Source organism: Nannospalax galili, unplaced genomic scaffold (genome assembly GCF_000622305.1).
Source record: "Nannospalax galili isolate Female #2095 unplaced genomic scaffold, S.galili_v1.0 scaffold996, whole genome shotgun sequence".
In the NCBI taxonomy this organism is placed as follows: domain Eukaryota; kingdom Metazoa; phylum Chordata; class Mammalia; order Rodentia; family Spalacidae; genus Nannospalax; species Nannospalax galili.
The window spans coordinates 1,489,130-1,516,779 of record NW_008339436.1 but is presented as its reverse complement, the minus strand read 5'-3'; the positions used below and the strand labels follow the sequence as shown (position 1 = coordinate 1,516,779).

The window sequence follows — 27,650 nt, the reverse complement described above, 5'->3', positions numbered from 1 at the left end:
AATCCTAGCACTTGGGAGGCAGAGGCAGGTGGATCTCTGTGAGTTCAAAGTCAGTCTGGTCTACATAGTGAGTTCCATGACAGCTGGGGCTACAGGGAGACCCTGTCTCAAAAAGACCAAAAAAAAAATATTTAAAAAATTATTTTAATTATGTGTGTCTATGTGGGTATATGGGTATGTCCATGTATTCAGGTGCCTGTGGAGGCCAAAGACATTGGATCCCCTTACAGATGGAGTTAGAGCTGGAGTTATAGCTGGTTGTGAGGCCCTGATATGGGTGCTGGGAACAAAATTCTGGTCCTCTGCAAGAGCAGTACACACTCTTAACTGCTGAGCCATCTCTCCATGCCATGGTGTCTACTTTTAAAGGTTTTCAAGGGAGAGGTAGGTCCTGTACCTGTACCATGGGGGGAAGCAGGCTTGGTTAATATGTAACCTGTGCTCCATGACAGATGTGGGGGGAGTAGGTGACAGGGGTCACAGAGATGCTGGATAGAAGAGTGGGCTTGGTTAATGTGGGACCACAGTCAAGCTGCCTTGGACCCCAGTGACAAAGGGGGCTGGGTGTTGTTCCTACCCTATGCCCATCTTTCCCTGCTTAGGGCTAGAAGGGTCTGTGTGTTCTAACACTTTTCAATTTTCTAATTTCTATTTAGATTTTTGTTGCTGTCTGTCACTCCTATAGCCCAGGCTGGATCAGCCTCTCACATGCTAGGATTATAGGTATGAACCACTATATACAGCTTCCATTTAGGTTTTTGGGGACAGGGTCTCCCTGTAGTCCCAGCTGGCCTGAAACCCTCTATGTAGAACAGGACTGGCCTCTCTCACACAGATTGGCCTGCCTCTGCCTCCAAAGTGCAGGGATTAAAGGTATGGTCTCATTCCATTTAGCTTAAAAATTATTTTTTGAGAATTTCATACATGAGTATTGTCTTTGCATTATTTCTATCCCTCCCAGTCCCCAACCAACTCCTCCTATTTCCCCCGCTCCCACAATTTCCTGTCCTCTTCTTCATTTTTACGTATACACATAAAGTGAATATATAGAATTCACTGAGTCCATTTAGTAGTGCTCCTGTGCACAGTAGCCTGAGTTTAAGGCTATCCATTTGGGATTAGTTAACCTCTCGGGAACTAGTCCCTGGGGAAAACTGATTCTCCCTCCCTCAGCATCCATTGATTGTCTGTGGTTCTTCACCCTGAGGTGAGACCTGGTGACATTCCCCCCATCCACCTTGACCTTTCAACTGCTTTTGTCATTATGCAGATCTTGTTAGACTACCACACTGTGGAGATTTCACTGGTGTAGCTTCCCTATCATGTCTAGAATTCATTAACTTTCAGCAGGTCTTGTCCCTCTGGCTCTTACATTCGTTCTGCCCCCTCTTCCTAGATGTTTCCTGGGCCTTAGGTGTAGAGGTTACATTGTAGATGTGTCACTTAGGGTTGGATACCTCACAGTCACTTATTCTCTGCATTTGACTACTTGTGGAACTTTGTTTTTATTTATTTATTTATTTATTTATTTTTGGTCTTTTTGAGACAGGGTCTCCCTGTAGCCCCAGCTGTCCTGGAACTCACTATGTAGACCAGGTTGGCCTTGAACTCACAGAGATTTGCCTGCCTCTGCCTCCCCAGTGCTGGGATTAAAGGCATGAGCCACCACACCCGGCAATATTTTATTTTTATTTTATGTGTATGAGTGTATTGCCTGCATGCATGTGAGTGCACCCATGTCATGCAATGCCACAGAGGTCAGAAGAGGGCTTCAGATTCCCCTGGAACTGGAGTTAAGGACAGTTTGTAGCTGCCATGTGGGTGCTGGGAATCGAACTCCAGTCCTCTGCAAGAGCTTCCTCTTAACCGCTGAGCCATCTCTCCAGCCCAACTAGTTGTGAAACTTTGTAATAGTCTCTAGCTGTTGAATAGATGAGTGGTAAGAGGTACACTTTGTAAATATAAGAATATGTATTTATGGCTGGGTGTAGTGGCGCACGCCTTTAATCCCAGCACTCAGGAGGCAGAGACAGGCAGATTTCTGGGAGTTCAAGGCCAGCCTTGTCTACATAGTGAGTTCCAGGACAGCTGGGGCTACAAGGAGACCCTGTCTCAAAAAGACAAAAAAAAAGTACAACTACTGCACTAATATAGTCCATTTAACTGGTAAATTTTATTTTATTTTTATTTTATGTGTATGAGTATATTGTCTGCATATATATGTAAGTGCACCTGTATCATGCAATGCCCAAGGAAGCCAGAAGAGGGCAGTAGATTCTCTGGAACTGGAGTTAAGGATGGTTGTTAGCCACAACGTTGGTCCTGGGAACAAAACCTGGGTACTCTGCAAGAGAAACCAGTGTTCTTAACTGCTGAGCCATCTTTCCAGGTCCCCTCCCCCACCACATTGACCTTTAAAAAAAAAATCTGGCCATGGCACACCCCTTGTAGTCCCAGCACTTGGGAGGCAGAGGCAGGTGGATCTCTGTGAGTTCAAGGCCAGCCTGGTCTACATAGTGAGTTCCAGGACAGCTGGGGCTACAGGGAGACCCTGCTTCAAAAAGACCAAAAAAAAAAAATGTGTATTAATACTTGCTATTTAATGCCACATCATCATAGGCCCTTCTTTTTTTTTTTGGTCTTTTTGAGACAGGGTCTCCCTGTAGCCCCAGCTGTCCTGGAACTCACTATGTAGACCAGGCTGATCTTGAATTCACAGAGATCCACCTGCCTCTGCCTGCTGAGTTTCGGGATTAAAGGTGTGTACCACCACGCCCAACTAGGCCCTTCTTTAATTAAATTTGTAGTACTTTTATTACTTTGTAGTGTCTCTCTGTTAGAATCACTATGTGGTTGCTCACGTAGTTTCTGCTGGTTTATGAGTCCTAAATTTTTTTGGGGGGGCGGGGGGTTGAACTGAACCCAGGGCCTTGCGCTTGCTAGGCAAGCGCTCTACCACTGAGCTAAATCCCCAATCCCTTTTTTTTGGTCTTTTTGAAGCAGGGTCTCCCTGTAGCCCCAGCTGTCCTGGAACTCACTATGTAGACCAGGCTGGCCTTCGTCTACAAATATTTCCCCCCAGCCACACCAAGCTGTCAAACTCCACTAATTGCCACTGACAAAGTCCACTGCTGAGTCCAAGAATCCTATAGGGTATGTTTCTCTGCAAACTGATTCAAACCATCTTGTTGGATAAAACAGTTTCTGAGGTCAGTGTTTGACAGTCATTTTCTGTATCCCCAGGAGGGCCCCACACACTGTCCTAGTCCACCATAGTTTTTGAGTGCAAACTAGCCAACTGTAGTCTAGGATATGTCCTTATTAGATTCTTCCACTTGCCTTTCACTATAGCCATCACTGCTCTTTTTGAAACAGGTCCCAGCTGGCTTGGAACTCATTATGTAGACCAGGCTGGCCTTGAACTCACAGAGATCCACCTGCCTCTGCTTCCCAAATGGTGGGACTAAAGGCATGTGCCACCATGCCCAGCTATTATTTCTAATTTTTATGTTTATGAGTGTATTGTCTGCATGTACATAAGTGCACCCATGTCATGCAATGCCCACAGAGGTCAGAAGAGGGCATTAGATCCCCTGGAACTGGAGTTGCAGGTGGTTGTTAGTCACCATGTGGTGCTGGGAACCGAACCTGGGTCCTCTGCAAGAGCAGCCAGTGTTCTTAACCACTGAGCCATCTCTCCAGCTCGAGCCACTGCTCTTGAGAGGGCATCCCCATCCTCTGCTGCAAATGAAGGCAATTCATCGGGGAAGAGATTACAGTCTGCTTTACAGCCTGCTTTTCTCCTTATATACCTGTGCATGCGTGTACACACACACACACACACACACACACACACACACACACACTATAGATTACAATGACTTTTTAAAAATTTTTATTTATTATTCTTATGTGTATGCGTGTATTGCCTGCATGTAAGTAAGTGCACCAGTGTCGTACAATGCCCTCAGTGGACAGAGAGGCTGTTGGATTCCCTAGAACTGGGGTTAGGGACAATTGTTAGCTGCCATGTGGGTGCTGGGATTCGAACCCCGATCTTCTGAAAGAACAGTGTTCTTAACCGCTAAGCCACCTCTCCAGCCCAAAAAGCCCTATCTTTTTTTTTTTAACTTTTAAAAAAAAGTTTTATTTTATGTGTATGCGTGTATTGACTGCATGTAGGTAAGTGCACCTGTGTTGTGCAATGCCTGTGGAAGTCAGAAGAGGCTGTTGAATCCCTTGGGACTAGAGTTACAGACAGTTGTTAGCTGCCATGTGGGTGGTGGGATTCGAACCTGAGTCTTCTCCAAGAACAGTCAGCATTCTTAACTGCTGAGCCATCTCTCCAGTCTCCGTACAATGACTAACTTTTAAGTATTTTACCAGCTTTATATACTTGGAAAGTGTATATTTCTTTTCATACAGTGTTAAATTTGATTTGCTAACTTTCTTCTTGAGAGAGGGAGTCATGTGGGCCAGGATGGCTTCAAACTCAGTGAGGATGACATTGAGCTTCTAATCCTCCTGCCTCTACTTCCAAAGTGTTGAGATTACACATGCACATGCCTTGTGTCCAGCTTTGATTTGCTAATATGTTGAGAATTTTTGTCACTAGATGAAAGATATTGGACTACAGGATTTTTGTTTTGTTTTTGTTTTCTTATTTTATTTTGAGACAGGGTCTCCCTGTAGCCCCAGCAGGCCTGGAACTTGCTATGTAGATCAGTCTGGCCTTGATCTCTTAGAGATCCACCTGCTTCTTCCTTAAAGGCATGTGCCACCACGCTGGGTTTTATAGGATTTTTTTTTTTTGGTGGTGGTGGGGTTAGGGGTAGGGTTAGGGTTTAGGTCTTTTGTTTTTTTTGTTTTTGTTTTTGGTGGAGGAGTAGTGTCTTTATCGGGATAGGGTTTATTTATTGTTTATTTATTTATTTATTTATCTGGTTTGGTGCCGGGCCATTACTTGCCTCACAGAATGAATTTTGAAATGTCCTCTTTTATTTTTCTGGAAAAATTTTTGGGAGGGCTCTTTGAGACAGGGTCTCCCTGTAGTCCCAAGTGGCCTGGAACTCATTATGTAGACCAGGCTGGCCTTGAACTCACAGGGATCTGCTTGCCTTTGCCTCCCAAGTGCTGGGACTAAAGGCCTGTGCCGCCACCACGCCTGGCTGGAATAAATCTTTTTTAATTTGTTAATTTCACTTTAAATTCTGGTAGAGTTTTCCAGTAAAACAATCTAGACATGAAGATCTCTTTTTTCTTTTTCTTTTTTTTTTATTGTTGTTTGTTTTTTGTTTTTTGTTTTTTTTGTTTTTGTTTTTGAGACAGGGTTTCACTATATAGTTTTGGCTGGCCCAGACCTTACTATGTAGACCAAACTGACCTGGAACTTGCAGGAATTCTCCTGCCTCTGCCTCCCAAGTACTAGAATTACAGGATACATCAACACACCCTGCAATGGACCTGAAGATTTTTCTTCCTGATATTCTTTTGTTATCAATTTCTTTGTTTTTTGAGACAGGGTCTTACTTTGTAGCCCTGGCTAGCCTGGAACTCACTATGTAGACCAGGCTGACCTTAAACTCACAGAGATCGTCCTGCTTCTGCTTCCTAAGTAGTGGGATTAAAGGCATACCACCATGCATAATTTGTTATTGACTTCTAATTTGTGTTTACAGTAGTATGAGTATGTACCACTTATGTATGACTCCAACTATTTTAAATATGTTGGTGCTATTTTATAGCCTAGAAACTTGGTCTGTTTTGAGGGATGATCTAAGGACACTTTAATATTTTATTATTTTTATTTTATGTGCATGAGTGTATTGCCTGCATGTAGGTAAGTGCACCCGTGTCATGTGATGCCCATGGAGGACAGAAGAGGCCGTTGGATCCCCTGGAACTGGGGTTATGGACAGCTGTTAGCTGCCATGTGGGTGCTGGAATTCGAACCCAGGTCTTCTACAAGAACAACCAGTGTTCTTAACCTCTGAGCCATCTCTCCAGCCCCTAAGGACACTTTAAAAATACACATTTTTTGAGGCTGGCAAGATGGCTCAGTAGGTAATAGCATTTGCTGTCAAGCCTGGTGATCTGAGTTTGATCCCTGGGGCTGACATGGTGGAGGGAGAGAGCTGACTCCTGCAAGTTGTCCTCTGACCTCTACACATTTACCATGGCATGCCCATACACATACACACACAATGTCAAAAAAAATACATATATATATATATATAATGTGTCTCTGTTCTTGTTAGGTGGGGTGTTCTAGAACAATGAGGTGACTGCTGGTTGAGGGTATGGTTTAGCTGTTCTGTCTGTGTGGTTTGGTATGTAATTGACTTAGCTGTTCTGTATGGTTTTGTATGTAGTAGGTTTAGCTGTTCTTTGTGGTTTGGTATGTAGTTGGCTTAGCTGTTTTGTCTGTGTGGTTTTGTATGTAGTTGACTGAGCTGTTCTGTGTAGTTTTATATGTAGTTGGCTTAGCTGTTCTCTGTCTGTGTGTTTTGTATTTAGTCATTCTGCCCATCACTGTCAACAGGAGTGAGTTGACACCTTCTGTTGCAATTGTTGCTTCACCCGTTTCTCCTTGCAGCCCAATGCACTTTTATCTTCACTTATCTGGAAGCTATGTTACTTAGCGCACAGACCTTAAGGATCAGCATGGCTTCCTGTGGACTGATTCCTTATAGGTCAGTACATAATCTATCCTTCACATCTAGTTATTATGCTCATGCCCCCAAGTCTTCTTTCTCAGCCATCAGCATGTAATAACAATTCCTGATACACTTTTGTTTGGTTTTCTTCTCTTGTTTTATTTTTAAAACTATTTTATTTATTATTTTTATTATTTTATGTATATGAGTGTATTGACTGCATGTATGTGAGTGCACCCATGTCATGCAATGCCTCAGAGGTCAGAAGAGGGCTTTGGATTCCCCTGGAACTGGAGTTAAAGATGGTTCGTGGCCGCCATGTGGGTGCTGGGAATCAAACCCGGATCCTCTGCAAGAACAGTCAGTGCTCTTAACCACTGAGCCATCTCTCCAGCCCCTCTTCTCTTGTTTTTTGTGATCATTGCTGTTTGATTGTCTGCAAGGATTGTCTGTTATTTTACTCCCAATTACCTGTGCTATTGAATATTGAATATATATAATATATATGTGTGTGTGGATATATATATTATATTGATTTGTTTATGGTTTAAGTCTATCACTTTGTATACTTTAAATTAGTTGAGACAGGGTCTCCCTGTAGCTGGCCTGAAACTCTCTCTGTAGACCAGGCTGGCCTCAATCTCACAGAGTACCACCTGCCTCTGCCTCCACTTTGTATACTTTTAATAGTTATTCTGGGCACTGGACTAGGCTGGTGTACTGTCTGAACAGCAGTGCTGTCACTTTGAACAGTTATGCCCACCTGCCTTGAGTATCAAGTGCCTGTATACTTCTGCTGCAACCATCACATATGCTTTAGAAAGCTCAAGAGGAGCCAGGTGTGGTGGTGCACACTTTTAACCCCAGCACTCAGGAGGCAGAGGCAAGTGGATATCTGTGAGTTTGAGACCAGCCTGGTCTACATAAAATGAATTCCAGGCCAACCAATGCTGTATAGTGAGACCCTGTGTAAAAAACACTAACCAACCAACCAACTAAACAAACAAGAAGCTCAAAAGGAGGCCTGCCTGGTATAGTCACCCATATCCCTACTTTTTCTATTGTTCTTCCTGGAGCTCCAAGAGTCCATTTTTGATCAGCTTCTTTCTGTTTGAATTCTATTAGCCATTCTTTAAGGGCAGGTCTTTTAGTTTGAATAAATTTTTTTTCATCTGAGAATGTCTTTTCCTTCTTTATTGCTTTGTTGTTGATGAGAATAGGAAGTAGAAACTGGCTAGGCAGTTTAGGGTGCAAAGACCCCAAAGAAAGTGACCAGTTTCTTTCTTGGTTAAGAACTGGAAATGTCTTGAACCTGCCAGTACACTTGTCCTTGGTTGAGGCCAGAGATGCCAGAACTATCTAATCCAAAGATGTCTCTGTTCCACCCTAGCCAGAGGCTGGGGATGCAAGGAGTCTGGTCTTTTTCCTTATCTCCTTTCCCTGACCTGAAAGCCATGCTGAGGATGGGACCAGAACCTTGAAGGACCTGAACACCTAGGAAGAGAACTGGACTGACCAGCTTATCTCTCTTCCCCTCCTCCCTCTACTAAACCTTTATTAACTTTCAAGAAATAGCTGGGCATGGTGGCGCATGCCTTTAGTCCCAGCACTCAGGAGGCAGAGGCAGGCAGATTGCTGTGAGTTCAAGGCCAGCCTGGTCTACATAGTGCAGGTCAGCTGGGACTACAGGGAGACCCTGTCTCAAAAAGACAAAAACAAAACAAAACAAAACAAAACAACTTCCATAAGGCTCAATGGAATCCCATTCCCGGGGACCCCTCTTGCTGTACAGGACCTCTGCTTTCTTTCTCTCTCCCAAGCTCCCTGTAATAGTATAATTCTTTCTAAAACTCACCCTCTGTGGTTCATGAATTCCATTCTTCGAATTTGCAAGGCAAGAACCCAAATGCCTGTGGCTTGAGTTGGTTTTGGTGGCTACTGAGTTTCTGGGACCCTAGTCTCTCAAGCTAAGCGTAACAGAGCTGAGAAAGACTCTGTCACTCTCAAAGACACCCCAATATTCCCGTATCATTGTTGTTTTTGAGAGAGTCTCATGTAGCCCAGGCTGTCCTTAACTTCTTGATCCTCCTACCTCCACCTCCTAAGTGCTGAGATTACAGGTGTGTTTCACTACTCCTAATTAATGTAGCACTACTGATCAAACCCAGGACCATATATGGATAAGGCAGGCACTACCAACTGACCTACATCTCCAGCCCTCTTTCATTCTTTTTCTTGCTATTATTTTTTTGGTTTAAAAAAAAATTAAAAATTTTACGTGTATGAGTGTTTTTTTTGACTACATGTATATATGTGCACCATGTCTGTGCAGTGTCTGAGAAGTCAGAAGAGGGTTGAATTCCCCTGGAACTGGAGTTACAGACAGTTGTGAGATGCCGTGTAGATGCTGGAATTGTCCAGTCCCCTGAAAGAGCAGCAAGTGTTCTTAACTACTGAGTCATTTTTCAGGCCCCTATTTTTTTTTTTTTTTTTGAGTCAAGTTCTCACTATGCAGCCCAGGTTGGCCTGGAACTCACAATTCTCTTGCCATAGCATCCCAAGTGCTGGGATTACAAGTGTGTGCCACAATGACTGCTTGTCTTTGGGGCTTTTTTTTAGGGGGCCGGGTGAGACATGAGGTCAACACTGACCTTGAATCACTATGTAGCTAAGGATGACCTTGAACTCACTTGTTAGAATTACAATCATACATACACCACCATGCTTGACTTTCTTTGAGTACTATTTTCTTTTGTCTTGGACTCCCCTTGCTAGTGTCCCATCCCCAGGATCTCTGGATAGGGTTGGGGAAGTAACACATGTCTGGGGTACATTAGAGAGGTATGTGGTGCTGCACCTTGAGGCAGTACAGGGGAGTGGGGAGCAGCACCTGAGCTGGCTGTAGACGCAGAAGCCTGCACATTTAGGATGCTCCCCTCCCTGCTTGCAACAATAGCTGCTGATTTCCCCCAGTTGAGCTCAGAGAAAATGACAATGTGTCATTCATCCATCTCCTGGTGCCTGGCACAGGGAGGGGAGGCGGGACGCCTTGGGCGGTGCAGTGGCCAGTGTTGAAGCCAGTATATTTCAGGAAGGGTAAGAGGTAAGCATCATCTCTGGAGGTGTAACACAGGCGGCTGTCAGGAGGGAGGGAAGTGCATTTCTTCCTTACTCCTTCTCTTGTTAGAGAACTGAAGGGTGAATGGGGGTGGCGGTGGGGCAGATTGCGGAGGACTCAGAGCTCCAGCTCAGCCCAGGAGCTTGTCTGGGGTTGCCTTCCCTGCCACACTAGGCTCCATCTCCTGTTGCCACAGAGATAGGAGACGGTTGCCATAGAGACCGACTTCCAGAACCAGCCAATCCTGAGCTACCGTTACAGCTCATCCTAGGTGAGGGGGGAAGCTCTCGTCCCCGGACTCCCTGTGCCCTCTGCCCAGTCAGTGAGGGGTAGGCTTGGCCATCACTCCCCAAAGTACCCCTGCCTCCCACCTCCGGAATATCTAGTCACCTCCCCAGATCTGTCTCTAATTCTCCCTGTACCCCCTATCTCCTCCTCCTCCTTCCAGCTAAGGGGCGATGCCACCTTGGGAGGAGCCAGGGCTCCAAGTAATCCCTAACTCCTCCCTCGTAAAGGAGGTGGATGCGGGAAAGGCGGGGCAGGGCGCAGCCTCCTGTCCTTAGAAGGAGGGAGGCGATGAGGTGAAAGTGGGCAAGGAGCTCCCCCCTCCGCGCTCCGCAGTGCCTTGCGCGAGCGCCGGCGCACACTCTCTGGGCTTGCTGACGGGCAGGGCGGCGCTGACGTCATCCACGCCCCCCCCCACCCCAAGCAGAGGGGCGGTGGCCCAGCCGGCTACTCTAGGCGCATTGACGGACAGACGGACAGAGGGACAGAGAGACAGGGGGACCGGCGGGCGCACGTCCAGGTCATGCCCGGGGAGGCTGCGCGCGCTGAGCTGCCGCTGCAGGAGGCAGGTGGGCCTGGGCCCCACACAGGTGAGGCCGCGGCTGCTCCCCATTCTGGCTCAGTACTTCTCTCTGGCTTTCTCCCTCCTCTGTCCCCCAGTCTCCTCGCAGTCCCCTCCCGTCTTTTCAGCTTAGCCTTTTCCTCCACCTGCACCCTCCCCCCACTTCCCCAGGACTTATGGCAGGGCTGGAAGGATACAGACAGCATCTTCCAAGCCTGGCGCTATGAGGGGGGGATTGCCCTTGGCCCTTCACTCTGGGCTATGGGGTGGGGTCTGTGCTCTTTAAACAGAATCCCACCTGCTCCGGCCTCTGCCGCATCGTGCTCCATTGTCCACACCGAGCTGCCGCGCCCCCATGACCAAGTGGGTTTGGAAGGAGGCTTAGTGGGTGCCTGCAGGCTCATCCTGTGCCCACCAAAGGGTCCCCAACGGCATGCCAGGCTGCCCAGGCCAGCAGTCGGCCAGGCTTGGAAGGGAGTAGAACCGATGGGGCCTGGGAGCCCAGCCAGAGAACACTAGCAGAGCTGGATCTGGGGGGTGGGGCCCTGGGGAGGTGGCCTGGCCAGCAGTGGCCCTACTACTGTACAGATCCCGAGTCCTTGGAGAGAAGGGGCAGCAAATGTTGGTGGAGGCTATCTGGGGTCCACTTTTAGGCCTGAGGGAATTCAGAGCCTGGATGGTCCTTGTTGGAGGTCTGCTGTGTGTGTGGCTTGGGCAAGGCCAAGGGCACCTTGCAGTGTACAAGAAGTCATCAGGACAGGATGGGCAAGAATGGAGATGGTACCAGTGCTGGGCCAGGGGTCTGGTTGAGATACTCTTGGTGGGAGACAGCAGTCTAGGCTGGGCCTCTCCAGACCCAGAGTCATAAGGTGGTTCCCTTCTAGCTTGCTTTGGTGACCTTGAATGAGTCACGCTCAAAAACCCCTTTGGCCTTTTATTTCCCTTCCATTTTAACCTTGGCCCACTTCTGCCCTTCCTCTGCCCTGGGGCCACACTAGGAACTAGAGGTGGCAAGAGTCTGGCTTTGGAGCACAAGGTTATGCCACCTCTCAGTGATGGCATCTCCTTGCCAGGCATGCCTCAAGGGACCTGAAGGGTTCCCCAACCCTTTCTGTCAGGACCCCAAACAGCCCAATCCTAGGTTGGTAAGTCCAGCTGGTGGCAAAGAGCCAGTGCCCTGACACTACTGAGGGCTGACAGTAAGTACCCCCTCTTCTGCTTCCTTCCCATCCTGACTGATGTCTGCTTTGCAGCTGAGAAAGACAAAGCAGAGGTTTAGGCGGTGTTGCCGTCACCAGTAAGCACTGTAGAGCCGGCAGTACTGGCTGTGTGCCTACCAGAGAGGCAGGCCCCTAGGCACTGTCCCTCCCCCTTTTGGGCAGGGCTTGGCCCTGGCCCTGGGGATGGTAGGAGGGACCTTCAGTGAATACTTCAAATAGATGTGCATTTGGCCTCAGTCCAGGTGATGGATGGGATATTACAGAGCCATTACAAATGAGGCTGGTGAGCACTTAGTGCACAAGGAAAAATATTTTGGAGGTCGAGTTAAAAACCACAGAATGCAAGTGAATGTGCAGTGACCTCAGTGGTGACATGAAGGTCAGCAAGAAGCAAGAGAGCAGCAGCTAGAGAAGTGGGAGATGGTGTGGGGTGCTGCCACCGGGAGGGTTCTATGTTCTATCTTCCCAGGCAGAACAGTACTTTCTGATCCATAATACTTCATAGTATGCATATGTGATGTGGCTAGTCAGCTGGAGGTGTGTCAGCCCATGGAGCTTTCCTGAGCACCTGTGGCTGCCTTAGCTGGGACCCAGAGAAGGACCCTGTGGTGGGGGTTGGGGGAGCAGGCCAGGAGCTCCCAGCATGGTGGTGAAAGATACCATGGAGTGGCTGCAACCATAGAAAGGATCTGGCCAGCCCTCCTGCAGCTATCCCATGGGCACCCTGCTCACCATCCTTTCCCACCACTGTCCTAGCAGGATGCTACAACCCAGACTCTGTGGGACATGTCTGTCTCCATTCTCCAGAAAGTTAGATGCACAGAGGACGGAGCAGAAAACCCCAGGGACAGGATGGCCTCAAGTGTAGGCAGCCAGGGTAGGAGAAAGATGGGCCAGAGGCAAGACCCCCTGCTTTACAGTAAACACAAGTGAGACATGGAATGTTCTAAAGCTGCAGTGTGCAGGACTCCTCCCATCACAGGAAAGGGTTAACATTGCCCAGTGGATTCTGATGGTCATCTGCTTCTGCCAAGCCTAGTTGAACCACACTGAAACAGCAAACCAGTTGCACCTTTGCAGAGGTGCCTCCAAAGAAAAGCCTGGGTTTCTAACACAAGACTCCCCACAGTCCCCTTCTATAAAGCCACTGTCAGCAGCTGTCTGCTCTGCTGAAACTCCGGGAAATTCTCCAAGTGCATCTTCTTCCCTCCCTTCCCCAACCAGCCTGGTAGATGTGTCCAAGGGCCCCTCATGTCCTTCTCTGTCTCCACAGATCTCTCATATGATGCAGCTGCTGCCACCATCCTGAAAGGGGACCAGCGGGAGTCCCAAGCCCTAGCCCCAGGGCCCAGCCCCCTGACCCTGACATTCCTGCCCAGCAAGCCAGGTGCCCGGCCCCAGCCCGAGGGGGCCAGCTGGGATGCAGGGCCTGGCGGGGCTGCTGCATCCTGGGCAGACCCAGCAGAGGGTAGCCCAAGCCCAGTGCTCCTTTCTGAGGGCCTGCCCCTTCAGCCTTTGCCTGCTGAGGCCCCTCTCCCTGCTACCCTGGAGCCCCGGATCGTGATGGGTGAGGAAACATGTCAGGCCATCCCCTCACCTAGGGCAGCCTGGCCAGTGCTCAGGGATGGGGAGGGTGGGCACATCGACCTGTACCCACCTCCCCAGCTGTGTTCTCAGGGTGAGCCTCCTGTGCCTTCCCCTCCCCAAGACTTAGATTCCTACTTCACACCCCCCTCTACCCCCACTGAGACCACCTATGCCCTGTTCCCTGACCATGAGCCCCACAGGGATGCCTGGGACCTAGAGGCCGAGCTGCTGGATGAGTTACTGGACTCGGCACCTGCCTCACCCTCAGGCTCCTATATCACAGCAGATGGGGACAGCTGGGCCTCATCACCATCCTGTTCCCTCAGCCTACTGGCCCCAGCTGAAGGGCTGGACTTTCCCTCAGACTGGGGCCTGTCCCCAGCAGGGTCTGTGACAGATGATCAAGAGCCTCACCAAACAGCACCTCCAGAGCTCTCATCTTCTGAGTCTAGCCTCTCAGCAGACAGCACCTCTTCCTGGAGCCAGGAGGGCCACTTCTTTGACATGAACTTCCTGGCCAATGACCCCATGATCCCTGCTGCCCTCCTACCCTTCCGGGGTAGCCTCATCTTCCAGGTGGAGGCTGTGGAGGTGACACCATTGTCCCAAGAGGAGGAAAAGGAAGAAGAGGAGGATGTGGCAGCTGAAGCTTCAACCCCGGCTGGAGATCTGGGTGGAGAGGGTGACGACAGCACTTCTGCCTCCTTCCTGCAGTCACTGTCTGATCTATCCATCATCGAGGGCATGGATGAGGCCTTCGCCTTCCGGGATGATACCTCAGCAGCCTCTTCGGACTCAGACTCAGCCTCTTATGCGGGAGCAGATGACGACAGGCTATATAGTGGGGAGCCCCACGCCCAGTCCAGTGCCCTGATACAGGATAGTGCCCAGAAGACAGAGCAGGAACACAGAGATGGGGCTGTATTCTGGGGGACAGTGGTCACACCTTGGGTTTCAGAGCAAGAAACCTATCTTACCAATAGTCAGGAATCAGTTGCAGACATGAGCAAAGAGGCCCTCACTGCAGGTATAGAAGCTGAGGCTACTGTGACCCCTCCTAATCTGCAGGCAGCCCCAGACTCCCAAGTAGAGGAAGTTACCAGAGTAACCCCTTGGATCGGAGTTAAAAAAGTTGACACAACTGTTAGAAAAGCCTTCAGGGCACTGCCTCAGCCCTCTCAGAAGGGGATAAGCACTACCTTAGGCTGTGAGTCTGCCTCTGCAGAGTCACTTCTAGATCCCCAGGAAGAAATAAGCCCCACCTTGTGCCCAGTCCATCCTAAGAATTTGAAGAAAGGATACTGGGGTCTTCCCTCAGCTCTGGATCCTGTGGCTGTGACTTCCATAGGTTCCCAGCAGGCTGAGGGGGGAGTTACAGTATCCCAGGACTCCCCTGTTGCATCACCTCCATTGCAAGGTGCAGATCCCACCTCAGATCCAGAGTCTGTGACTGTAGCAACACTAGGGCACCAGCAGGCTGAGGGGGATGTCACAGTATCCCAGGACTTCCCTATGGCATCATCTCCACCCTTGCAAAGCTCACATCCCACCTCAGACCCAGAGCCTGGAGCTGTGGCCACACTGGGGTTCCAGCTGATTGAGGAGGATGTCACAGTACCCCAGGACACCCATATGGTATCGCCACTTCAGAAAGGTTCAGATCCCACCTCAGACCCAGAACCTGGGATTGAGGCCACACTAGAGTCCCAGGAGGCTAAGGGGTGTATCATATTAGCCCAGGACACCCCTATGCTGTCACTTCTATCCTTGCAAGGCTCAGATCCCACCTCAGACCAGGAACTTGGGGCTGCAGCCACACTGCAGTCCCAGCAGGCTGAGGAGGATATCACAGTACCCCAGGATTCTCCTATGGTGTCACCTCCACCTCAGAAAGGTTCAGATTCCACCTCAGACCCAGAACCTGGGATTGAAGCCACACGGGAGTCCCCGGAGGCTAACATAGTACCCCAGGACACTCCTATGGTGTCACTTCTACCCTTGCAAGGTTCAGATCCCACCTCAGAACAGGAACTAAGGGCTGTGGCTACACTGAAGTACCAGAAGGCTGAGGGGGATGTCACAGCGCCCCAGAATGTTCCTATGGCATTACCTCCATCTCTGCAAGATACAGATTCCACCTCAGACACAGAGCTGATAGCTAAAAATGTCCCTCAGGCCCTGCAAGTGAAAACAGGCTGTACCCCAGGGACTAAGCCTTGGGACTGTATGGCCCAGCAGGAATTAGGTGTGGCCTCAGAACCAAGGCCAGTGCCTGAGGTGCAGGATGCAGTCCCCCATGGAGACTCAGAGCAACCAGCCTCAAACCAGGCTCAACAGGATGGCACAGAACGGGCTATAGAGGCTCCAAAAGAGGGAGGTCTCACCTTGGGCATGGAGACCCCTGAGCCTGCATCTGGCATGGAGGAGGAAGTAGCTGAGGGGCTATCTGCATCCAAGAAGGAAGCAAGTCTTGAAGCCCATAATGGGGTTAAGACCCATTCACCTCAGAAGAAGGCCTTGGGGACCAAGAACCAGCGGGGTGGAGGCCCCAAGTCACCAAGGCAAGGAAGCAGACCCAGGTCAGCACCCCGAGGTGCAGGGGAGGCTCTCAAAGCAAATTCTGCTGCTTGTCCTGAGGTCAGCCAGACACAGTCCCTGAGCTCAGCTGGAGAGGGAAGGGGCTTAAGCAGCAAGGGCACATTGGGCCCCAGGCTTCCCATAGCTGTGGCTGCAGAAGCCAGGCTAGGTTCCTGCCCAGGGTCCCCAGCAAGGGCCGCACACAGGCTGGGCAGGGTCTGCTCTGAAGAGGCTGCCCAGTCTGTACCACCTTCCCAGCAGCTGGAGCCTATACTGGGCCTGGATAGTGAACAACCCCAGGTGACCCCTGGTGTCCTTAACCCTTCCATGCTACAGTCCCCAGGAAACCCTGCCACTGACTTGACTACTACACCTATACCCCAGAGCAGGCTCCTGAACCCTGACCCTTCTGCTCCCAGTATCCTTGCCAGGCAAGCCCAATCACTCCCGGGACCTGCAGCCCCTTGTCTGTGCCCCATCCCCGGGAAAGCCTCTGTGGAAGATGAGGAGCCCTCAGCCTCCTGTGGTCTCCTGCCGCCTCAGGCAGAAGCCCAGGGGGTTGCCACCACCACCATTGCCACCTCAGGATCCACAAAGCCTCTGGGAGCCCGGCGGCGGGTCAGCCTTTCAACTCACTCCAGTCTCAACCCTAAGGTGACCCCCACAGATGCCAAAGACCTGGCTTGCTTGATCTCAAGCCCCTGCCAAGTGCCTCCTCCCTCTGGGACCCAGAACCCACCTGGCCCTCAAGGGCTTCTGGCCCCCGAACAGCAAGAGGACGAGGACAGCCTGGAAGAAGGTAAGGGTGTATGTTGGGGGGAAGTTAGGGCCCGAGCCAACTAGACTCCTTACAGGGAGGCACTAGAGCCTGGACAACTCTCTGCAGTAGCAAGAGGCCTTCCTCATACCTCACCCCATCCCCAGACTCGCAACAGGCCCCAGGCTCTGATCAGCATTCGGAAAGCCATGGAGAGTCGTCCGCCGAACTGGATGAACAGGATATCTCAGCACCCCAGACAGTGCAGTGCTCAGCACAGGTGCTGGCCCCAGGGGGCATGGGTCTCTGGGTGGGCACCACCCTACCCCCCACCCCCACAGACACTCAGCCTTCACTTTTCCACAGGGTCCAGCAGGTAGTAATGAGGAGACCATTGCCAAAGCCAAGCAGAGTCGCAGTGAGAAGAAGGCTCGAAAGGTCAGCTGAGCACTGCCCTGGGGACCCCAAGCTGGGACATGCACAGAGGGAGGCACCCTTATTAAGGCCTCTCATACCCTGTGGTCAATGAAATCCTAACCATAAAAGGACCTTTGAGTCAAATGTAGTAACCCACCCCTTCCCTAAACATCCAGAGCTGGAATGTCATGAGAGGCCCTCACAGAGGGAAGTCAGCCCCTGACATGGGAAGGACAGCTACATAGAGTCACATAGAAGGTGTTCTGAGCCCCTTGCCCTCTGCCTCAGGCAATGTCGAAGCTGGGCTTAAGGCAGATTCAGGGAGTCACTAGGATCACCATCCAGAAGTCCAAGAACATCTTGTTTGTCATCGCCAAGCCAGATGTCTTCAAGAGCCCTGCCTCAGACACCTATGTGGTCTTTGGTGAGGCCAAGGTCTGTCCTGGCTATGCCCATACTGTGGCTCTGGGGACAGTTGGACAGGGGCAGGTAGACAGGGAGTGGATGAGTTCTGCTGACACATCTGTCCCATGATGCAGATTGAGGACCTGTCCCAGCAAGTACACAAAGCTGCGGCAGAGAAGTTCAAGGTGCCCTCGGAGTCCTCAGCCCTGGTCCCTGAGTTGGCCCTGGGGTCCCGCGTGAGGCCAGAGTGTGAAGAGCAGGAGGAGGAGGAAGAGGAAGAGGAGGTAGGGCCCAGGGGCAATGAATACTACCTGGGTTGGGAGGTTTCTGGGAAGGGTCCTACACCAGGGGCCTCAGGCCGCTTCAGCCACCTCCATATTCCCGTCACCAGGTAGAAGAGGCTGGGCTGGAGCTACGCGACATTGAGCTGGTGATGGCACAGGCCAATGTGTCCAGGGCCAAGGCTGTGAGAGCCTTAAGGGACAACCACAGTGACATCGTCAATGCCATCATGGTGAGCTAGTGCTAGCCCTGTCCTCATCCCCAACTGTCCCTGTACCAGAGAAAGGCCCTCTCGCAACACGACTTTCTCCGTATTTTTCTCAGGAACTGACAATGTAGCTGCTGACTGGAAGCTGGGGCCATTCTGCCCTTTCCCCCAGCTCTGCTGCCCAATAAACCGGCATCCCATCATCACTCTCTGGTGTCCACTGAGCTCTCTGGTATAGTCTTATTACCCTTGGGTGTCCCATCAGAGCCCTTTGATGTCTCATCGCCCTCTAGTGTCTCCCTAGAACCTAGTGGTATTACCTCATTGCTTTCTGTCATGTCCTTGCTACCTTCTGATGTCATCACCGTGTGTGCCATTATCTAATTGCCCTCTGGGGTCCCCTCAACACCTGGTGTCCTCCCAGTACTCCTGGAATCCCGTCTTCACTGTCCTTTGTTGTCCTAACACCCTCTGGAGTCCCTTCATCACTGTCACTGTCTCAGGCCCAGCTATGGCAGAATGGCCATGCACTCCCTGCCCTCCACTCCTACAGTCTTGATCACACTGCTGAGGGTGTTCGGGTCCTTTACGTACACACACAAGACCCTACAGATGTGTGCATGGCAGGGACTGGGATGCACTTGGGCACAGGGTGGGCTACAGCTTGTCTTCAGCCACTAGGTGCTTCTAGAGGAGGATTATTGGAATGTAAATAGAGAGGCCACCCCAACAGTGTCTCAACTTTCCTAGCCTGGCTTAGATTCCCATAACCAGTCCCAGGACAGCTGGTGACAGGAGGGAAATCCTATCAAATGCTGTCCTGAAGTCATACTGCTGAGGAAAGCGCCTGAGACCCCTAAAATGCTCTGGTTTGTCCTGATCCAACCGAGGTGTCCATGGAGTCCCAGGGCCTCTGCTACAACCACACCAGGCAAGCCAGAGAAAGCTCCAGTCCTGAAATGCAGCCCCTCTGCCTTGGCAGACATAGACCCTCCTCCCCAAGTGTGGGTAAGAGGCAAGAGACAAGTCTCTTCTAGGACAGCCTAACATCAAGTCACTTCCCTCCCCTCTAGGTGTTCTAAGGAGGTTTGAAGAGGTCTAAAGGGTAGAGGGCAGAATGAAGTCAACAGGGCTTGGGAGAAGAGCCGATAGTGCAAGGGGACAGGACAAGGACAAGGGGAGGATTATGGGGCCCACGTCAGCTTCCCAGAAGCCCCAAGTCTGAGCTCTGCAGACTATACTCCGAACTTATCATCAAGAAGGCCCAGGCAAGGGGCCAGAGCATGCCAGTACCTTTGGCAATCTGTGCATAGGATGCGAAGTTCAAGGTGTCCCTAACATGTCAGAGATCCCAAGAATGTCTTTCTTGCCCCCTATCCAGAGCTAAAACAGCACCCACTGCCTTCTTCTCTGCCAGCCCTGAGTAGTGTGGGCAGTTGTGGTCTACCAAATGGGCCAGAATGGAGCTTCCTCATGACAACCTAGCCTTCAACCAACTAGAACAGAAAAATGCTTGACAACTGAAGCTTAAATTATTCACATTGTAGTAAACTCCTTTTTAAGGTCTCTGAGAGATAGAAGAAGAAAATCATGTGCAAAATTATCAGCTGTCCAGGGCCAGGCCGACAGGACCAGCATTTCCTGCCAGCTAGGCCTAGCCCTCCCAGAGTGAGGATGTGCTACAGGGCATGGCTGAGCCCCTGTGTCAGAGCACATGTCCTATGGCAGCTCCCCACTCCTTCACAGTAGAGGACCTGGCCACCAGGGCCACCTGTGCCTACAGCCCCTTCTTCGCCCTTAAGCCAGCAGGAAGGGCTGACACACAGGTCTGGGTATATCCTCCCAGGAAGGCCTGGGATGGTTCTGTGAGACATGTACACTGTCATGATCCATCATGCTGAGTCCTGGTCCATGCTGCAGCCCAGTGCCTCAATATCACTACTGATGTCTGAGATCATGCGGTCCCACTCATCCCCCTCTGAGGGAGCCGACCGGTCATCAGGGCTGCCTGTGGTCCTGTTCCCATTGGTGGTGGAGGTGGAGGTGGTGCTCAGGGCCCGACGGTGTCTGCCAAAGCTGTCAGTGATGATGCCACGGCCGTCTTTCACGCCAATGGTTTCCAAGAAGTTCTCAAAGTGCTGACTGTCTTTCTCAGGGATGAAGGGCCTCAGACCTGCCAAAGTATGACCCCAATGTGACACCCCAGCAGGCTCAACCACAGTTGAGCCTGGGTCCAGACAGGACCCCCAGGTACAGCCCATGGCCCCTGACGGTACACAGGTTATACTCTGGAGTGAGGTTTAACTAAACCTCACTGACAAGGACCCCAGCTCTGGACAGCCTGCTGTCTGTCAATCTCACCTTCTTTGGCCCTGAGGCATAGCAATGGCTAGGGACCCATGACCTCTTTTCTACCAGCTCTCAGTACCCATATCTTACAAGTCAGAAAGCCAGGGTAATGAGGTACTGTCTTTAGAGCCAGAACTCATGCCAAAGCCAGTGGCCAAACTCAGGATGATTTCTGCAGTCAGTAAGCTTCCCTCCTACTCAGGAAGCCCAGTGTCTCAGAATCCCTGAACCCAATCTGGGTAGGCAGCCTGGGGAGGATGAGGATTTCATGCATGCAACAGAGTTTGCAAAAGGCACTGGCCCCACCCTCTTTCAGCAGGAGCTCCCAACATAACCCCCAACATGACATGCTGGTGCACACTGGTAATCACAGTCAGGCAAGAAGCAGGAGGACTAAGAGTTCAAGGTCACCTTCCTCTCCTTAAAGAGTCTGAAGCCAGCCTGGGCTACATAAGACTTTGTGTCTCAAATCCAAACAAACAACAACAACAAAAAACAACAATCTCGACTCCATTTAGGTGAGGGACAGGGGAAGTAAAGACAGCCTGGGGGCCAGAACTACCTACTTGATGCAGGGCTCTAAGAAGTGGGCACCCTCAGCCCAACTCCTCTCCAACCTACTTTTAGTTTCTTTGAGACAGTCTTGCTACATAGACCAGGCTGGCCTTGAATGTGTGATCATCTTGCCTCAGTTCTTCTGGGTGCTCAGATTCTAGGTTTATCCCATCACGTCTGGTCTATCCACTTGTTGCAAAGAGGCACCTGAGAGTAACATGGGATGGTGCTGGCTGCGGGCCTCGGAATGAACATTCTGGGCTAGACGCCAGGGGTGTGGGATCTGAATCCTGCTAGCTGCTTGACCCAGAAAGGCTGCAGGAAGGTAAACTCCAGTGAGTCTAGTCTCCAGCCCTTCAACTCTCAATAGCAAGGAGTCCTGCACAGGCAAGTGATGCCCACCAGGCAATAACAAGCAAGGTCAGCTGACCTCCCTTTATTTACTGAGGCCACTGGTCAGAACCTAGCAGCTTTCAATGAACTCCAGCCAGTTCTGAGTGTTGGCAGAAGGGGAATCCCCAGAGGTATTACTGTCCCTTCCAGGTGTGGGGCAGATGTTGTAAGTCTAAGTCCCAGATGGCTGTGAGAGGCCTGATGCCCAGGCTGCCAGTGACTCTGACTTAATGTGCTGGGCTTTTCAGGGGTCTTGGCAAAGGTTAACTCTTCCATCAGGATGGTATCTTTGCCTCCCCATTCACCAAACTCCTACAGGCTCACTAAAACCCTCTGATAAGCTCCCTCTTTAAAGAGTCCCCCGACTCCCTCCAGCAGCACACCTCTGGAGTTGATGGGTTCTGTTCAGTCTCTCTTGGGACCTTCTCATGCCCATCTCACTTAGTTCAAGGTTCTCAAGAGTGAGGGCCTGAGAAGACCCCTTCCACACTCCTTCCAAGTAGCTATGTTGATCCTGTGACCCTGGCAGAGCACTGATGACTGAGATGTCTGATGGAGCTCCTTCCCTACGGACTCTGCATATTCCTAGAGGAGACCAGTCACCCTCCCAGGCCCTGCTCACCAAGCAGCAGAAACTTGCGGCTGTCTCCATAGAGCTGCCGCAGACTGATACAGAACTCATGGATGGAGGCCCCATTTCGGTACTCATGCAGCAGTGCTGCAAACTGCTGGATCTCCTGTGATGACAGCTTGGTGCGTAACTGTGAGAAAAGAGCAGAGGAGTGAGGGACTGACACAGGCAGAGAGCAGCAGCTGGGCTTCCCCGCTTACCACACCCTGAGTGGGCAAGGGTGTTAGGCCCATGCTGATGGCACAATGGCCATGCCTGGCTTCACATGTACACCTGCTGTGGGGTCAGAATACATACCATGTGTCTCTGTCATTAGACCCTGCATGGGAACCACCTGGAGAACCAGGGGCCCACACAAAGGATCCTGATATGAAAAGCTCCTGAGCTCTGCACTGACTGAGCAGCAAGGACTGCCCCTTGGGGTTCATAGATCCAGAAGGCTGAGTTTTCAAGGAAAAATCTAAGATGCAAGGCAGCATCAGGCCATAGGCACTGCTAGGGCTGTTGTTCCCACTCAGGATCTGGCACCAATATGGTTCAGACTCAACAGCTCAGCACCAAGTCAGGCTCCCCAGACTCCCACTCCTGAAAGCAACATTAGCAAAAAACCAGGCAGGTGATGGGGAGGACAGCTCACAGCTGGTCCCAGCCCAAAACCAGGGAGGAAATTACTAGCTCAGCGTGACTGGCTCCTGAGAGCTGCCAGCTGCCTACCGTGAGCATGTAATCCTGTAGCAGTTCTGTGGCACTGGTGCTCAGCTCGCTCTCGCTGACTGTCTTGCTGTGGGGTGATGCCTGCATGCTGAAGGGTAAGGGTGGCAGGCCTCCCATATCCCCAGAGTCAGGGAAGCAGCTGTAAAGGAACACGGTATGTGGGTGGACAGCCTCTGTTCCCAGAATCTACACTATTTCAGGTGCCTGGACAGGGTGGGGCCCCATACTGCACAAGAGCAGAACTGTATAAGTGAATGTCAGTGACTCTGCATATCTACAAGTGGAGCCCAGTGACCAGAGGTTCCAGAAGATCTGCTTAGCCTGGTCTTAAGGCTTCCCAATGGAGTAGCTCCCAAATGGGCTTTGGGCAAAGGGAGGGCTTCATAGGGAAGGCAGCACTGTGTAGGGATAGGGGGCTCAGCCTGCACAGCAAAGCTGAGGGACAGGAGAAAGGGGTGTAGGAGTTGGCTGGGGATACATGGACTAGGCTGCCACAGAAGATTCAGGCAAGGGCATGGAGGAGTTGGAAGGAGCAGAATGTCACCATCCAGTGTGCCTTTTCCAAGGTCACTTCTGGAAGCCACAGAAGGTGGGGAGGAGAAAGCGCTGGCAGGGTTCTAGATGTGGACATCTGGGGCACTGGGCTCAGGGTTCTAGATGGGCTCATCTGGGGCTGACCAGCCAAAGGCTAGACAACATAAGACAGTGACTTGATGACCCTATCCCAGGGCCCAGTAGATGCACTCACAAGGTGCTGGCTTCAGGGTCGTAGGTATCCTTCATGTCCACTTTTGTGGAAGAGTCATCTGTGAGAAAGAAGTAAAAAGCCTTCAGCACAGGGTAGGTGCTTCAGGCACAGCCACCTAGCCAGCCCTGAAGTGAGCACTCAGTGGAGGTGACTCTGATGCCACATCTATAGGCGATAACAGCAGTCCTATCATGGAGCGTCCAATCCAGAAAGTACTGGTGGCCAAGGAAAATCTCCCAGACTTGAGCCCACATCCCTCCTGGGGGCTTCATCAAATATATATCCTGCTGTAGGCTGGAGTCTACAGAGGACACACAGGTGGCCAAAGTCAACTGTGTCAAACCAAATCAGAGAGGCAATGCCGTTTGCCCTAGGTCATACGGCAGAAGCCACAGAGCTAGGCTGTTGAACTTCAGCCTGGACACAGCTGAGGCGTCAGAAGCCCTGACTCCCTTGGTCTAGCAGAGGATGTGACACAGTAGTTCCTGGATAATGCCCAACCCATGTCACTTTGTGTGGTAAAGACAATGCTTCGCTTTCCCAATCCTGAGGAAAGTGACATTCCAACACAAGGACAGCAATGAGTGAAAGCTCTCAGGAAGGCAGAGTCTAGAGAAGGGTAAGATTTTTTTTTTTAATTGAGTTTTCCTTTTTTTATGTGTATGAGCCTGCCTGTGTGGAAGTGTACCTGTGCATGCAATGCTTGTGGAGTACAGAAGAGGGCGTTGGATCCTCTGGAACTGGAGTTATAGGGTGCTAGGATTTGAACCTGGGTCTTCTGCAAGAGGAGCCAGTACTCTTAACCGCTGAGCCATCTCTCCAGCCCTGAGAAGAGTAAGATTTTAACTGAGAGCAGGAGAATGGTGACGCCAGAGGGCTGTCTATAGTAGGGGAACCAGTTGTGTATGGTGTCTGGTAATGGCCCAAAGATGTCTACATTCTGATTCCCAGAAGATGAATGTTATATTATGTGGCAAAAAGGAATTAAAGTTACTAATTAGCTGACCCTATGTAGGGGATTTGATGTGATTGCAAGTGTTGCATTATAGTTTTGATATGAAGCATCCTCCCCCAACCTCCCAAAGGCTCATGTACTAAAGGCCTTGTTCCCAGCTGGTAGCACTATTTTGGGAATTCTGGAGACTTGGAGATGTGGGGTCTGGCTATGGAAGTAGGTCACTGGGGCTATGTCCATTCAAACTGAACTGTATCATGACTTTGTCTCTCTCTGATTCCTGGCCATCAGGAATTGAGTAACTTTGTTCTTCCTGCCCTCTCACCATGATGCTGGATCTCACCATAGCCCAGGAACAACAGAACCATGGACTGAAACCTCTGACACTGTGCACCAAATAAATCCTCTATCCTTTTAAACTGTTTTTCTTGGGTGAAACTGTCACTGTGGTGAAAAACTGAGCACAGCTTCTATGTGTGGCAAGGGACACCGAGTGACAGATGGAAACATTACCAAGAAAGACAGAGATGTAAATGGCTACAGTGAAGATCAAGGAAGCTTCTAGAAGCTGTAAAGGTCAAGGAAAAGGGTCCCCTGGAGCTTCCAGAAGGATACCTAGATTTCAACACCATGAGGCTTGTGCTGGACTCTAGCACAAAGAACTCTGAGAGGATGCACTTATGCTGCTTAAGATGCTAAGCTCTGTGATCTGTCAGGGCAGGAAAGAACACTGCGAGCAAGCCCCAACAAAGAAATAAGTAGGGGTGTGTCTCCACACAGGGAGTCCTCAGAGAGCTCTCAGGACAGGTTGGCAGGAAGAGGAAGCCCACTTAGCCAGAAACAGTACATGTGTGCTTCCTGTGAAAATTCACTCACTTGTATACTTATCAATTAAAAAAAAAGTTATTAAGAAAAAAAGCCCTCTAGTTAGGGATGTAGCTCAGCTGGCAGAGTGCCTAGCATATATGAATCCCTGAGTTTAAGTCACAGTACCACATAAAAGCTGGGTGTGGTAGCACATGCCTGTAATCCTGTACTCAGGAAGTCAGCTTGGACTACATGAAACCCTGTCTTCAAAACAAACCAGCAAACAAACCTGTAATAGGAATGTTTAATGAAAAGGGTCACACCAACCTCATGGACCAGAACTGCTCCAAGCTGTATGTTCTCTAGACAACTGTTGACCTCTAGGCCTCAACTTTCCCACCTTTAAATCAGACATAAGGGTATTGCTATCTCATTGGGGTGGGGAAGACTCAATGGCCCACGTATCGACTCAAAAGCCCCCTTCCAGCTTTGTGAACACACAAATAGTTCTCCTCCCACCTGAGAATTACCAAGAAGGAGATAGAAGGCAGGAGCTTATCTCTAAAATGAAAGAAACAGCAGACAATAAGCTGTGCTGCTATCTCTTTTACATGCCTCTGATGTACAAGAATCATTAATCCTCAGTAATTCACACATTTGGTCTGTTGGCGTTTAGGAGACAGCTCCAGTGGGCTTGCTCAAAGGAACTGTGATGGTTAACCTTGGCTATCAACTTAATTAGATCTAGATCAGCTGAGAGACATGCCTCTGGGTCAGTTTGTAAGGGTACTTCCTAGAATATCAACTGAGGGAGGAGATCCTCCTCCCAAGTGGGTAGCACCTTCCAGCATCGGTGGCCCAAATATAACGAGGTCTGAGGGAAAAGCAGGGTTGATTTTCAACTGCCTGCCTTTGCTCCTGGTTGAGTGTTTATCTACCCTGTTGCTGCCATCCTTTGCTGACAACAGAACCCAGCTTCTTCGGCTTTCCAATTCAAAATGAAGGCAGTGGCTTTCCAGGAATCCTCCAGACCTTCAGTGCCAAAATGGGAATGCTGAGGCATCCAGCCTCATGGAGAGAGTAGGACATGGGTTCTCAGCTTTTCCAGTGTACAGATACCTAACCACCTGACTATGTAGTTCTTAGGCCTTAGGAACTGGTTTGCAGGAGGAATGTGAAAGGGTTTGGAAGTTTGGTCTAGAAAGTCCTTGAATGTTGTATGCAGAGCATTTGGGCTGTGGCAGGGTTACTGCTCTCCACCATATCCAGGTGAAAGAGGCTGACAACTAGGGCAGAAAGATACAAAAAATGTGCTGTTCATGAAAGGGCTCCCTGTTCCTGCCTTGGAACATGTATGCTGCTTCAACTGTGGTCCAAGGGGACCAGGCTTCATACCAAACTAGTTGTAGAACTTGGCAGCATTGTCCACATGATACTGGTTTTGCAGGTACGAAACATGCAAGACTGAGGGGGTCATGGAGTCTTGCTCCAGATCCAGACAGTGGCTAAAGCCAAGCAATTTAAGGTCAGATTCCCTGCAAGAAGTCCTGAGCGGTCACTGTGTGAAGGTGTGAAGGCAAAGACTAAGTTACACTGGAGACCTGAGGATGTTGTAGTGGCCAGAACTATGGTACGCCTGCCAAAGAAAGCTGAGTGCACAGAGTGGGGCCAGCCCAAGAAATAGGCTATGTGTGCTGCAGGCAGCAAGCTATAGGGCAGGGGTACTAAGTCCCTTGGAGCCAAGATGATTCTGTCATGAGCCCCAGATACCAGACATGAAGCTGTAGAATTTGGTGTTTTCCTTGCTGGGTTTTGGTCTTGCAACATCATATTTTCTTTGCTATGCCCAGTCTTCTCTTTTGGAATGAGAATGTTTACTCTGCCATAGTATGTTGGAAGTATGTTGAAAGTATATAACAAAAAAATTATTTTATTGGGGCTTACAGGTTAAGAGGTTGCCTTGTATCTAAGAAAAGACTAGTCTTTTGAACAGTGTTAGGACTGTTAATGACTATGGGAACTTTTGAAGTTGGAATAAATTGCTTTTGCATCATTTGATAGACATGAGCCTATGGGGACCAGAGGAACAACATGGTTTGAATGTGAAATGACATCCATGGGCTGTTCAAACACTTGTCATGTGTTTTGAACACTTGGTCCCAGTCAGTGGGACTGTTTGGGATGATTATGTAACCTTTAGGTGGTGGAGCCTTGCTGCGGGAAGTAGGTCACTAGGGCCAGGCTTTGGTGTTTTGTTTTTTTATTATTATTTTTAATATTTTATTCATTTTTTTATGTGTATGCAATATATTGCCTGCATGTAGGTAAGTGCACCCATGTTGTGCAATACCCACAGAGGACAGAAGAGGCTGTTGGATCCCCTGGAACTGGAGTTATGGACAGTTGTTAGCTGCCATGTGGGAG

The 27,650-nt window shown here is 50.1% G+C and overlaps 2 protein-coding genes across 5 annotated transcripts in view; one reads left to right on the top strand and one right to left on the bottom strand.

The window, feature by feature from the left end:
* The first annotated feature begins 10,375 nt into the window (after positions 1-10,375).
* Nacad (NAC alpha domain containing) lies at positions 10,376-18,280 on the top strand. 2 transcript variants are annotated; one of them, XM_008834101.3, is made up of 8 exons: positions 10,376-10,649; positions 13,115-16,804; positions 16,930-17,042; positions 17,129-17,200; positions 17,468-17,614; positions 17,719-17,868; positions 17,976-18,098; positions 18,191-18,280. In XM_008834101.3, exons 1-8 carry the CDS (start codon positions 10,583-10,585, stop codon positions 18,203-18,205), a joined length of 4,377 nt encoding a protein of 1,458 aa, XP_008832323.1. In that variant the 5' UTR covers positions 10,376-10,582; the 3' UTR covers positions 18,206-18,280. The 2 variants fall into 2 exon arrangements, with proteins under 2 accessions (XP_008832323.1, XP_008832322.1); XM_008834100.3 differs by having other exon boundaries at positions 10,453-10,628.
* Positions 18,281-19,601: 1,321 nt separating this feature from the next.
* Positions 19,602-27,650, bottom strand: part of Ccm2 (CCM2 scaffold protein) — a 66,426-nt gene continuing 58,377 nt past the window's right edge. For all 3 annotated transcript variants that reach the window (XM_008834099.2, XM_029564041.1, XM_008834098.2), the window contains 4 exons: positions 23,465-23,522; positions 22,717-22,855; positions 21,994-22,132; positions 19,602-20,247 (listed from right to left, as the gene is read on the bottom strand). In XM_008834099.2, the coding sequence (XP_008832321.1) occupies positions 19,967-20,247; positions 21,994-22,132; positions 22,717-22,855; positions 23,465-23,522 (617 nt within the window). In that variant the 3' untranslated portion in view covers positions 19,602-19,966. The remainder of the gene's footprint in view (positions 20,248-21,993; positions 22,133-22,716; positions 22,856-23,464; positions 23,523-27,650) is intronic.